A 14542-nucleotide genomic window follows, 5' to 3' on the forward strand; every position below is an offset into this window, starting at 1 on the left:
AGAGCATTAGGTGCAGCCCCCAAAGTATTCTAGTGATCCACTAGGGGAGCATTCACAACATTGCAATATATCTGAGATTTGTGTTGTATAATATACTTGTGCACCTCTTGAGTAGTTTTTCCAATGTAATAAGATGCACAAAGGCATTCAATACAATATATCAAATTCTTACCTCCACAATTAGAGAAGCGTTTTAGATGCCTCACTCTATCATTAAGGACACATGATTTAACCATTTTTGTTGTAGAACAGGCAGTGCAATTTCCTCATAGATACAAGGGAGTTAAACCCCACACATTGCTTACAGCCATGAGTTCTGGTTCAAGAAACACACAGACCAAATGGACTTTCAAATTTCTCCCTCTTTTAAAAGCAAAGAGTGGTTTATCCCATGATCTCTGTGATATTTCTGACAGGTGCCAAATCTTTAGAATTATGGGCCAGATGTATCATACATTATAGCAAAAATGCATTTTGGTATGCATGAATCCTAATTTCCAATTCAATAACTTGTTACCGGATCGTAAATTCAAATTGTGGCTACATTCCGATTCGGTATTAGGAAGGGGCATGTCAAGGGCGTCCCTTCCTAATACCGAATCACAGAGGTATGTAGAAATGTTTTGTGACTGAAATGTGGTCGGAAAACATTCACATTTTACCACCTACTTCACATAGGTGGTAACCCATTCGCAAACGGGAAGGGATCCACAAGGGACCCCTTCCCCTTTGTGAATGCATGCAAAAACATTTTTTAAGAGCAGGCAGTGGTCTCACGGACCAGCAGACCACCATAACTGTGATTGTAGCCATTCGCAATGTGTCGCAAATTACGACCTACCTCATGAATATTAATGAGGTAGGTCGATTTGAGATCCGCTGGGAATTGCTAAATGAAAATCCTGGAGTTTTATACATTCAAATAGCGATTACCTAATTGCGATTCACAAAAAATGTAAATTAGGTAATTGCTATTGGGAAAATTGATATATCTGGCCCTATGTTTTTAATCCTGCTATTGGCATTTCTAAAATAGTAATGTTAAATCTGACTTCACCAGGATTTATAATTATCATTCCAAACATGTGAAACATGATACAGCTACTCATTTCTAATCAGGAATTACAGCATAAAACTACATAAAGGAATTCCCAATGTTAACCTATGAGAAGAGTAGGCCTTAAAGTAGTGAAAAACAACTTTGGGAATTTTTCACTACCAGGACATGTAAAACTTAAAAGTACATGTGCTACTGTTTAGGTGCTTAGCACCCTGCCCTATTAGCTAACTAGGATCTATCTTAAGGGTGACGTGTATGTCATGAAAGTGGAGTTTAAGGCTTGGCAAAGGGTTTCAATGCCAAGTTAAAGTGGCAGTAAACTGCACACTCACACTTTGCATTTGCAGGCCTGAGACATGTTTAAAGGTCTACTTAAGTAGGTGGCACAGTCAGTGCTGCAGGCCAGCCAGTAGCATTTAATTTACAGGGTGTATATATACCATACCACTAAGTAAATTTAATATGCCAGTTGTGTATACACCAATGTTACCATGTTTTAAGGGTGATGCACATACATTTTAGCAATGGTCAGCAGTGGTAAAGTGCTTAGAGTCCTAAGGACCGCGAACAAAATCATCAAAAATAAGAGGCAAGCAGGCAAAAAGTATGGGGGGAAGACCACCTTAAGGCTGACATGTCTAACAGTCCCTCTCTGTCTAGACAGGTGTTCCTGTTAATTTCATATTAGAACATTGAAACATTAAACTCTGTTTGTTATCTCCTCTGAAGACAATGCAGTTTACACTTAGTGGTTGAAGGTCATCCAGTAATGCAATATCAAATATTAGCACTTTGTTCTGGGTGGCTACTCTGACAGGCTTTTACTTCACCTGTCACTAAATGTGTGACTAACATAGATTGGTGAAAGGTGATGGAATCACAGTAGAATGCCATAAAACATTACCAGTTTTCACAATGATTGAAGCTTTCATGCCTAACCTTAAACCCTCATAATGTATATCCTGTGAAACTATAATACCATGTTCTTGTGAAACACAGGCATATATAATGCAACCAAGGGCCCCCAGAGAGTTATTAGACTGCATGACTTTAGCTCACTCAGTTTGATTGCACCGGAATCATCAATCAACGCAGGCCACTATAGGCTTATTTTATGATTATAAATCACTTGTTATGGGTGTGCAGAGATAGAGATATGTTTATATCATTCTATATTATGCGTCTATATTACATAGGATCCTACAATCCCTTTATGAAAACCTGTCATTAATTTTCTTTAACATAGGTGACTTGTGACGCACCCACTCGGCTATTATAAAGAAATGGTGTCAGGACTCAACTGTAATAACTTTTTACAATTGGCTTCTGACATTACAATGCCTGCTGCCAGAACCAGCAGCCAAGGGAAAAGAGGTCAGGTCACGAAGCATAATTAAAGCAGCTGTTAATAAAATAAAATGTTGCTTTTCTTTCTTCTTCTCTGCTTTTCTAGCTATATAGTGACAAGCAGAAAGGAGATATGTATTGCTACATCTCTATTTTTTCACTCCTTAAGTAATTATAAAAACAAAGTTGGAATCTTTCTGCATGTTTCTGCACATTCCAAACTAATGTACCTTTTTATAAAAAAATAAATAAATAAAAAAACTTGTATTAAACTGTTTCTAATATCTTTTTGCAACAAATATTTAACAGTTTTTTGATGTGTTTAATTTTGCACTAGTGATTTTCTTTTTATTCTTCATGATGCAAACATTTTCTCTCTTTCATATGAAAGAGCCAGACACCAAGCATTTAAGGGCCAGGTGTATGTAGCTTTGTATTTGAAATTTTCTAATTGTGTATCTTTGCAATTTACAATTGGAAAATCACAAACAACAATGTACTGATGTGTCTCAGACACACTTAGCAATTCCCAGTGGTCACAAATGGACTTACCTCATCAATATTCATGAGGTATGTCACAATTTGTGACCCACTGGAAAAGGCTAAGTGTCACAGGGATGGTGGCCTGCTGAGGCTGGCAGACCACCATATCTGTGACTGTTTTTTAATTAAAGGAAAACAGGATGCATTTCAAAAAGCAAACTGAAATGTTTTATTTTAATTTTTTAAGAGCAGGCAGAAGGCATTGTCTGCTCCTAAAAAATGTTTGCACTCAGATTCACATAGGTAAGAGGGGACCCCTTCCCATTTCTGAATAGGTTACCATCAAGTTGAAGTTGGTGGTAAACTGTGAATGTTTTGTGATTGTATTTTGGTCGCAAAACATTGCTACATCCCACTGCGAGTCGCAATTAGAAAGGGACACCCTTGACAGACCCCTTCCTATTACCAAATTGCAATCCCTATTTTGCAATTCAGGATAGGTTACCAATTTGAGAAAATAGGTTTAAATAGGTTTTGTACATAACAAAAAGGCTTTTTTTGTGATTACAAACGTCACACTTCTGTGAATCAGGACATTTGCAACTACAAAAAGATATGAACATCTGGCCTCAAGTGATTTGTGAGAAAGGTGATGGTGTGACCATGCATTATAAGAAAAAAAGTATCACCTGCTGTAGATAGTAAGGATATTGCAAGTCACCATGGAGTTCCATAACCATATAAAGGAACTGCCTATAAAGCACAACAGTGAGTATTTAATATGATATGTATTATATCTGCAAGTTTTTATAGGCTTATATATAAAAAACACATTCAAAAGCTCATCTAAATTCATTAAACAAATTTGGTTTCAAGACATATGTACTGTGGATTTAAAGTTTCTGTCCCCCTTCAGTTTCAGTTAACTAAATGATGTTTACTTTTGTATTCATGGTTGTCTTTGCTTGCTGCTCATCATGTCTTTCTTTTTTCCTAGGCTTTTGAAGGGGGAAAAAGATTTCTATTTCACTCCCCGCTCCCGTGAAGAGCTCCCAGACAACTTTCCAAAGGAAATCCCTGGGATCTGCTATTTCTTGGAGGTCAACACTGGTCAGAAGCAACTGAAGCACTCTATCTCGGCTTCAAGAATAAGGAAGGTTTCATACAACATTGGCACCATGTACCTTCGAGAGACAAGCCTATGAGACCTTCTGCAGATCAAAGACTCATCAGAAAAGCACAAGCCCATAACTGGGTCATGACAGCAGAGGAGAGACTTTCTGTTTCACTGAATAGTTCAGAAAAACACAGTAAGAGCTCTCTGTATAATGCCAGGCAATAATTATTTCAGAAGTGGATGACTACTGTCTGTGAGCAAAGAGGAGTGGAGGTTTATGACATATACACTGACATATACACACATATACAACCACAAAAGACAACTAGAGCCAAACCACTGTTGTAAATCTGTGCATTCTATGACAGATAGTTATAAGCTGAAACACTATTGCTACGCAGTGCACAATGATTATAAGAATATGCCAGAAAATCATCTATTGTTAATGTCAGCAAGAGACGCCCTTGGAATACAGTGTGTTCCAACAAGTGCTTTCAGTCAATCATTTAAAAACTTTATGGGCCAGATTTAAGAGGGCCTTGCACCATTCTAATGTTACAGTAGCATCATTTTTTCTACGCTAATGTGGCGTTAGAAGGCCACAAATGCCACACCATATTTACAGAGTGGCACAATGCATGCATTGAGCCACTTTGTAACCCTTTGTGCTCCATTAAGCCTGTGCTAGGCATAATGTATGCAAAGGGAGCGTTCCCGTTAGGGGGGCTGAAAACATAGCGCATGGATCTCTAACAGATTTATTTACGTCATTTTTTTGGCACTGTTAATGCCTGCTGAAAGTAGGTGTTAAAAGGGGGCATGCTATTTAATACAATGGGCTCCTACGTACTCTGCAGGAGTAGCGCTAAAATGTTGGAACTAATCCTGTAGAGTACATCAATAGTGAAAAAAAAATGATGCTATTGCCCCCTACCCTGCGCCATAGTGTGCCGTATTTTAAATATGGTGCACAAATGGTGGCAGTAGGGGGGCGCTAAGGGGTGCAAGAAAAGTGGTGCTGTACTGTGTGCAGCGCCATTTTTCTTAAATATGCCCCATAACTTTTAGAGCTCAGATGTAGTTGTTCACTATGACCTTTAGTTTCAAAATATGAGCTAGTTATCACCAAAACATCGGCATCTATAATAAAGCAGTTACTCACAAAGCAGCTTTACATAGGTAGAAGAAATTGGACGCAAATCACAAAGGTACTTATTTACCTTCTATTGAGTTAAATGCACAAAATGTGACTGTACACTCATAAATCGATGTGTTGGCACATATTATTACATAAGTGAGGTGCAATATGGATGAGCAAAATGTGCTACCTGTGCAGATAAAAACCGACAAATTCCTAAGTATGTGGTTAGTCAACAAACTTTAGGAAAGAACATTTCCACCCAGGATAGGGTCATAGATTTACTCTTTTCTTAAGGAGTACATACGTTTCCATGCTAGGCATGGGAAGGAAAAGCCCCGAATATTGGCGGTGCTCTGGGACAAGCAGTTTCTTTACAGGGAAAAATATTTCCCTTGTGACAAAAAAAATCTAAAAGTTGCACTTAGGCGGCCCTGCATAAAACACAGGCGCTGCATGTATGCACAAGTAAATTATTTTGTGTGGAAGTAACCTCAAATTCAAAAAATAATTCTAAAACTGCAACTGGAAAAACTGTACCTATCATGTCTTCCCACATGTACTTCTGAAATCCTCTGTCAAGCCCTCAGATCATTTCAATTTCACTTCTATAATTAAAGCTTACTCTACTGCAGTAAAATGTTGACTTTTTAAAACTATTTTTTTCAAGAACTACCCTATAGTGTTCTGATTTTTGGAAGAACAACTCAACGATGATAATATGCATTCCACTTCAAACCCATGGTGTGATTCTCCCTTTTTAATGGAAAAAGTCGAACCTCCAAATTATATATATAACTGGTGAAAGGAGCGACACCGTGTAGTTCTTCAATATGTGGGACTTATTGTATGTGTTTTCAGTGATCTTTAGCATTTTGCAGCTCTGCTTTTTATGTATTCCACAAATTTCCTACTAGTTTGGTGGTCAAAACTCTGAAGCAAAGGTTTTTCCATTCTGAAAGACTCCGTTCTGAATCCTCATTAATACAGTGGAGTACGTACCCAACAGCTTGCCATTCCAGCTGCAAAGATAGTGCTTCTACGTTTTTTAATTCCATCCACTAAATGGTGTGTGTTTTGAACAAATATCTATCTGATGCCACTCAATAATGCAATATAACACACTAATGTTAGCTACCAAACACAACATATATGTTTTCTGAATAGTGAGATATTGCGTCTTGCAAGATCAGACAACATCTGCAATATTGTCAAGTGCTCATTTTTTTCAGAAAGACTCTTATGCAGCCTAAAGTGAATCAAAACTTCTGCATCAGCAATTAGTGTAACTGGGGGTCAAATTAATTTGTAAAGATGAGAAAGGAGAGGAAGAAGTAGCCCAACTTAATGTGCACAATGCACAGTGCAACCATTTTCACATCTCCCAATGGTCCAGCGAATAGGCTCAGATGTCAAAGTTCAGCCTCATCCACGTGCGTATTCCCTGCCAAGTGATGTGATTTTCCAAGCTCTCACACTGACGGATTCGAGACTTTCCTTTAATGCCTCTGCTTCCAGGTGGTATCTACCACTAAGGACTCAGTATGCACTGTGACTCGGCCTGACACGCAGGTTGACCACCAATTAGCCTCCCGGTCTTTTTTTTCAAAGTGCTCTTGATGAATTCTGGCATGATGAACTCTTCAAACTCATATTCAGAAACGCAGTTGTCATGCTTTTTGTTAGACGAGTAACACGATACACCAAGGTTCCAAGACTATTTTTTCAAGGAAACAACGTTTGCACTAATGCATATAACCCATTTAACCACACCATCTCCATTCACTTTATTTTATTTCATCCAAGGCCACACTGGCCTCGACAATTGCTAAAATATTTGTAAAGGGCTATTCCGAGTGTTCATTTTTAAGACTGCACGATGTCTTTGTCATGCTGTGGACTGAGCATCCCTAATAAAGATATAGGGGCGATGGTGTTTTAGGACACCCATACCCTCTATAGTCATTGAGGTGAAGTCAGACACATATTGCTTGAATGTGATTTTAAATACCGACCTTAAGGATTAAGAAATCCTTAGGTTTTATATAGTGGGCAGTCAGGATTTGCATGTTGTTGATCACTCATATTACTTCCCTCTTTCAGATAGTTATAGTTTTTCTTGTTATATGAAAAGAAAAGGGTTAAGTTGCCTATTACAGGCTAAAGATGCGTAGAGCTTTATTTTGGTTAGTATTTTCGCATGACTTCCTAAATAACGTGACGTCGGTAAAACTCTCCAACCCTGACATGCAATCTGCATCGAACAAGGGCGACTTTGAGATGCTCTCGGGCGGCATAAGACGTCTTCAAAGATATTCACAGCCAATCACAGGGGGCTAAAAAAGTCACTGACTTAATGGAATGCCAAGATGTTGATCGTAGGTAAACTGACTTACGAAATGTACGCTGCAACGTGAGTTTCACATAGCTAGGGATTCGGTTTATAACTTTGGAGTGAAATATTTCTTTAGTACTTGTACTTGCATGCCTCCCTCAGATTCTCATGTTGACAAGAACATATTCATTTCACATTCCAGCTTAAGGATGGATGGACAGATAGATAGATGTCTGGCAATCATAGCTAGATACATCTGCTTCAGCTAATCATGGCAAGAAGTAAATATAAGTATGTTTGGTATTTTAAAACCTGGATTATCTTTTAATTTGTACATGAACACAGAAATATGTCGAAAAATTGCGAACTACAGTGCAGCAGAAGCCGCCCCTGGTCAATTCGTTTTGGGTATACAGTTAAGTATGGTTAACATGGCATTGTCACGGCATCTTTGTCATAAGCAGTCACAAGAGTGGTTTGATGCATGACACTACTCACCAATCCAATGCACTGAATATAAACGTCATCGAGCAAATGGCTGGAAAGATTCCCTTCAGAAGTAATTTAAATTAAAGACCATCTGAATACAAAAGGAAAAATTCACTAACGAGCGAATAATTTGAACGCTTGTAAATGTGTTTCCAGTTGCACTTAGAGGAAATGAGGAAACACAAAGATATTTCAGATGTGCAAACAACACCAAGGGCCAGATGTAGGAAGCACTTTGCGAGTCGCAAACGGAAAAATTTGCCGTTTGCGACTCGCAAATGCGTGTTTCCTATGCAGAAATGCATTTTGCGAGTCGTTACCGACTCGCAAAATGCATTTCCGAATCGCAAATAGGAAGGGGTGTTCCCTTCCTATTTGCGATTCGCAATGGTATGCAATTCCATTTGTGACCGCTTATGCGGTCGCAAATGGAGTCGCAGTTACCATCCACTTGAAGTGGATGGTAACCCATTCGCAAACGGGAAGGGGTCCCCATGGGACCCCTTCCCCTTTGTGAATGGACCCCAAAATATTTTTTCAGGGCAGGGAGTGGTCCAAGGGACCACTCCCTGCCCTGAAAAAACCGAAACAAAAGGTTTCGGATTTTTTGAAATGCAGCTCGTTTTCCCTTAGGGAAAACGGGCTACATTAAAAAAAAAAAAAACTGCTTTATTGAAAAGCAGGTCGCTAACATGGAGGCCTGCTGACTACAGCAGGCCTCCATGTTAGCGAGTGCCTATACTCGCTATGGGGCCGCAATTTGCGACCCACCTCATGAATATTCATGAGGTGGGTCATTGCGACCCCATAGCGAGTTGCAGTCGGTGTCTGAGACACCGTACTGCATAGCAATTTGCGAGTTGCAAATTGCGAGTCGGAAGGACTCGCAATTTGCAACTCGCAAATTGCTTCCTTCCTACATCTGGCCCCAAATGCTCACTGATTGCGAATTCGTAGAGATTCAGTAGGTGAAGCAGGGAAAACAGCGTATTCACATTAAGCCCATTACGACACAAATAGCGGCATCTAAGAAAGCAACTTTAACATTTTTATGCGGTAGGATGTCAATTTCCCCTCATAAATGTGTTTACTCACACGTAAAATGATCCTCATATGGTGTGTATTTATGTTACTAATTCACCTTGAAGGAGCAGGTTGTAGATATTCTAACATGGGAAAACTTGCAAAAGTTTATACACCCACAAAATAAAAAATGTTTATGTGAATTTACAACTTCTTAGCAGGTAGTTTCCTACCCTCGATTTGGCTGGAGACTTGCTTTCAATAAAGGCAGGAGTAAGGTCCTGTTTTATATTTTGGCGGATAGGACATCCCATCACAGACCTAGCAGCTGTCCTGTCTGCCTTCTTAAATGTACCATAATGCACTTGCAATAAAATGGTCAGGATATCTGCCACATTTATGACAGACTGACCCATGTCCCAGACTCGAAGACCAACTTTAGGTTAATTGTTCAAGGTGAGATAGCATTAGGCGCTTTTCCAAAGATGGTGGTGGTGAGATGGAAATTGTTTCTCCATGAGTAAAAGTAATTTTGTCATTGAAAAAGAGAGAAAAAAAAGTGCAGGTTCAAAGGGGAATTACGCATTGCATTCTTCATTTCTGAGGGTATTTCCCATATCGCACAGAGTTATGCACATGCCTGTGAAATCGTTTCTCTAGAATTGCAGTGTTCGAAATGCGCTCCAAATCCATGAGTAAAACGACCTCAACAAATGCCTATCTTTTTTGAGGAATCAGGCCAATGGTGTGAAGGAGACTGCATCTGTTAAACTACATCAGATTTCCTATCTACCCTTATCTGTTGGAGGCAAGATAGCTGCTCCTCTATATTCCATTGATATGCTTACACACTGAGACAGGGGTAGAACACAAGTGTACCCTCTGATTATCTCTAGCAATAGTGGAGGTTGAATAAAACAAGAATCAGGTGCGTGGATGTTTCCAACATGTTGGATTCTACTTAGAAGCAACTGGTCCACAGAAAGAAGAAATTGCTCTCTTAGGGTTTATGCCCTTGAACGAGTACCAATCATCTCTGATGATGCCCCCATATATTTTACTAGCAAGACAGAAGCAATTTGCAGAGAAATCCAAAATCCTGATAACCAAGATTAGCCAGTCGTAGGTGGTATTCAAACTGTTTGACAACGAAAACAAATAAAATATCATGTGATATCAGAGTACCATGAATATACTCATTTTGAGTACTTTTACTGTAGTACGTAATTTGGTACTTTTTTGCAGGCAATGATAATTAAGGTGCTTTCTGCTCTTTTTGGAAGCGCCTCTCTAGAACAGTCATTAGAACATTCGAATGTTGGCATGTCCATTGAAGACAATGGACTGCTGCGGGCTTTTACAGGCCGGTAAAAGCCCGCAGCGCCAACATTCCAATGTTCACTTTGTTCACAGCAACAGCTGTGAACAAAGCCTCACGGAGCCCGAGGGGATTTAAATCCCCTCGGGCTCCGTGAATTTTTATTTTTTTTAATAGAACATTCTGCCCTGTGTGGCAGAATGTTCTAATAGCCTTAGAACCCGCCGTAGCGGGCTCTACCGGCTATGAAAGTCCCTCTCCCTTGTTAAATGCCCTCGCCTTTGGCTCGGGCATTTAACGCGGGGAGCGGGCCTTTAATAGCCGGTAGAGCCCGCTACGGCGGGTTCTAAGGCTATATTAAAACACCCATTTCTAATTCCACAGTGAGGATGGAGGCAATTAGTTGGTGTTAGTGAATTTACCCACAGGTGGCTCTCTTGTTATTGTAGCACCTGTATTCCTACGAATTATGTTAAATGTCCAAGACCACCACTGTGAGTGCAGTCCTAATGCTGAAGACTGTGTCATTCAGAAGCACACCACAACTTATCACGCAGAATAAAGGAGAAGACAGAAAGACTAGACAAGACTTACTATCTCACTTGTACATAGCAAACATAAAAGTACATTGAGAACGAGTTCATCAATTACAAAACTATCATAAAATACTTGTAAAAAAGAACAAATAGTGAATACATAGTATATGAATACCATTGTATGCACCAATTCAAAACTCGTTCATCATTTTCGCAAACAATTAATTCACAACAATACAGTGAGTGAACCTAGTTCATCAGTAAATTGCATCACAGTCATGATGTGCATGCCAAGAACAGAATGCAAGTGAATAATATTGCAGAGACTAAGTGGTACATCATGAATGAATTTATGTGCACTCCGCTCACAATGATTCAGTGAAGAGTTAACTAGTGCTTTCCTTAGACTAATAGTACACTGAAGAAATGTTGCCACTGCCCGACAGATGTGTACTGATGGTAAGGGTTGAATAAAATCCCAGAGCTTCCCCACATTTCCTAAGATTAGCGTGTCTCAAAATGAGCAATAGGAAGAAATGCCTAAAAATGAATTTAATTTGCAAAAAAACAAGAGATTCAATGTTGATTGAATAAATTGATGATCACTAGGACAACATGATAAAACCACATGATATTAAATGAGAATAGGAAAAGTCACCATAAAGTGTGCAGTGTAGAATCTCAGATGTGTTAATAATTGCCCATGGTATCTAGAAGGAATCCAAACAAGATATGAATCTGTTAATGGGGTGGATGTGTGCGGATTGTAATTACTCACAGATATTTTCGTAATTTCTTTATGCTTTCTAAGAGATCAGCACAAGTCTAAAAATGTCTCCTTAACATCATGTTTAAATGAAACAGGAAAACAGGTTGTCAAACAGTTCAGGAATTCCCAGACTACGGCTTCATCCCTCAATATATGTCAGCCATGGAACTTTTTGTTTGCATGTCCACATGTAAAGTCTGCCAATTTCTATGGTGTAAGGGTATCTTGGGTATTTGACCGCATTGACAACCATAACAGGGCCAGGCAGAGTCTAATAATATCACTAATGTAATCAAACCACAACTCAATATAGCACAAAAGGTAGAAGTAGTGACTAAGCCTCTCCAAAATCTATTTTGCACTTTCTCAATGATATACTGCTTCAGACTCCATAGCCCTGCACAATATGTATCAATAGAAAGGCAACTGAGCAATGAAGTGTGTGGTGCAATCAACCGTATCTCTTATGAGTTGAGTGCAGATTGATACATGCATGGGCTGGGATTGGAAGAACTACACCCGCAGCAGTGAAATGACTCAAGTTTATCAGCAAGTGATAGGTGCAACGACAGCTTTCCCACATCATTTTGTCGGTGTTGCAGCAATTGCTTTTAAGTTTTATTGGGAGTGAGACATACTCAATTTGGCCCCAGACTAGTGGTTGCAGGTTGTGAATGAAGATGCAAAAGCTCAGCTCATAATTGCTGTTACTGGAAGAAACATTGCCTTCCTTGCATTTGACTAGAAGCAGACACTACTTTAGTTGTTCAGAGGAAGAAGAAGAGAACTCGCTGATTTGATGGGATTCAGTACCGCTGCAACGTCCCTGATGTTACTGTACCACTTCACGCTGTAAAAATAAATTCAAAAGCACACTTTGCTTATTAATGCCCAGCAGGAATAATCAGCGCACTGTGCTCAATGCTAGCAGAAAGTATTCTGGCACACATTGTAATTCTGTAATTGTTACTGCTTTTGATTGGCATGATGAGTCACTCATATTTTATTTTAAGATTATTTGAGGTTTCTGTGTGACAGCCATTCATTATCTGCTTTAATCTAGTAGCTATGTCAATGCAGCCACATTGCAAAGCACAACTTCAGATTTTTCTTACTAATTTCAGCATTGTGTTAAACTGACAGGCAGATGTCTATATGCTTGAGTGGTATTATTAATTCACTTTCCTTTTTAACCTTCTGTTCCAAGACACGACATGTGCATATCAGGTAGCAATTACAACCCTCGTGCTGTCTCTGCAGGGTTTAATACATTGGATATTCATTGTTAAACTATGGTATTTAATGCACATAATCTCACATTATGAGCAATGCGTGTTATTTCACGCAGTGCCCGTAATTTGTCAAATGCTAGATATAGTAAAATGACTAAACATGCATTGAATGAGCTCCCATGTGAGCACTGTGAAACGCAATGGCATGTGGGAAAAGGCAGGGAAGAACAGGGCAGGACAAGGCTGAAAAGTTGAGTGATGCTGTAAGAATTACCCTTTATGTATCCCAGACTGTCACCGCTCTGTAGAGTCGAGAGATTCATAGGACGTTACTGGCTACTTTGTCAGACGAAGTAGTTCGATAGCATAGTGAGCCTACTGCATTCTCAGTGGCTTCAAATTAGAATCTGAGTGAGAAATTTGTTGAAGTATTAACATGTGTCATTCAATTCTGAACATTGTTTATTTAAATGTTGGTCTGTCTCAATGAAATTGTGAGTAATAGGACATTATTATTTTTTATTTTATTTATGCATTTATGTATTTATTTATTTATGTAGAGCTTGTATACACCGATACAAATCCCCTTGCAGCTAGTTCAGAGCATTGGCTGACACATCAGCATGGTTAATGTGGGGAATGTTGCTTTGTCTTAAAGACTCCTCTTGGTCAGGATTGTCAGTTCGGTTGTGGTGCTTGTTGGTTCCTATGCTGTGGTGCTTAGTTAAGGTTCTCTCAAGTCGTGGGATTGTTATTGATGCTGCAGGTCTTGTTTTGAGTGTGCTCTGTGTCGGGGCCTGGTTCTTGAATCAAGGGGACAATTCCTGTTGGGTTGGAAGCCCACAAGGCTTTGTAGAAGAAAGGAGGGCGTTTTTTTCTTAAACTGGTGATAGGGTAGTTGGCCTCTCATTAAACAGCTTCTTATATAGGTTTGGTCACAGGATCTTAAGGGATTTTTCTCTGTGTCTCTTTTTTACTGGCTTTGGCACATTCAAGCTATACGTTTATTTCTGAGGCTCCTTCTAGGCACATAGTGGCATGTCAACATCTTCAAACACAGGCATTTGTTTGAAACCAAATGGATTCAGATGTTGAAGATTAAACTAAGAACGATCCTGCTACCACGATTTCCAAATGATTTCCAAATATTTTACGTTGAAATCAAGAAATATCATCTCTGTGTTAAAATGTATTTTCTTGGAATAGTCTGAAAAGAAATTATGGTTGGACTGAGGATTTGGGTTGGATCAAAGGTGAACCTCTTTGTTCAGCGATTCCCTGATTGGATAGTTGATGCTTTAACCTCTTGGGTATTCATGTGGGCTCGGAAAGAGGGAAAGAGATGGGTGATGCCATGAAAACAAGGTGATGAAAAAGTTGATCATATATCAGTATCTATTTTATGTATAAGGGAAGGTGTGTACGACGTAATATCTCTGTTTGACAATATTGATCTATATAAATCAGGTCTTTTATATTTTACTTTTCCTAAAGTGATTTATAGAGAGAGAACAAGAACGTGTGGTCCTTCTGTGGTGGAAGCTAGGGAGCAATTATTAATTCATAGCTCAAGAAGCCACGGGGAGGAGTGGGCGCTGAAAGGAGCGTTAGTGCTTTTGAGGCAGCATTACCATAGAGAGAAGCAGGCATAATACAAACAGAACACAAAGTTAAGAAATAAAGAAAACAAATGGA

General features: G+C 39.2%; 1 protein-coding gene across 1 annotated transcript in view; it reads left to right on the plus strand.

Moving 5' to 3' along the window:
• Positions 1–8068, plus strand: part of GUCY1A2 (guanylate cyclase 1 soluble subunit alpha 2) — a 1233955-nt gene extending 1225887 nt beyond the window's left edge. Inside the window, exon 8 of the mRNA XM_069203198.1 lies at positions 3888–8068. Coding sequence (XP_069059299.1) covers positions 3888–4095 — 208 coding nt within the window. The 3' untranslated portion in view covers positions 4096–8068. The remainder of the gene's footprint in view (positions 1–3887) is intronic.
• Positions 8069–14542: the final 6474 nt, after the last annotated feature.

The sequence above is a fragment of the Pleurodeles waltl genome, chromosome 8 (assembly GCF_031143425.1).
Source record: "Pleurodeles waltl isolate 20211129_DDA chromosome 8, aPleWal1.hap1.20221129, whole genome shotgun sequence".
In the NCBI taxonomy this organism is placed as follows: domain Eukaryota; kingdom Metazoa; phylum Chordata; class Amphibia; order Caudata; family Salamandridae; genus Pleurodeles; species Pleurodeles waltl.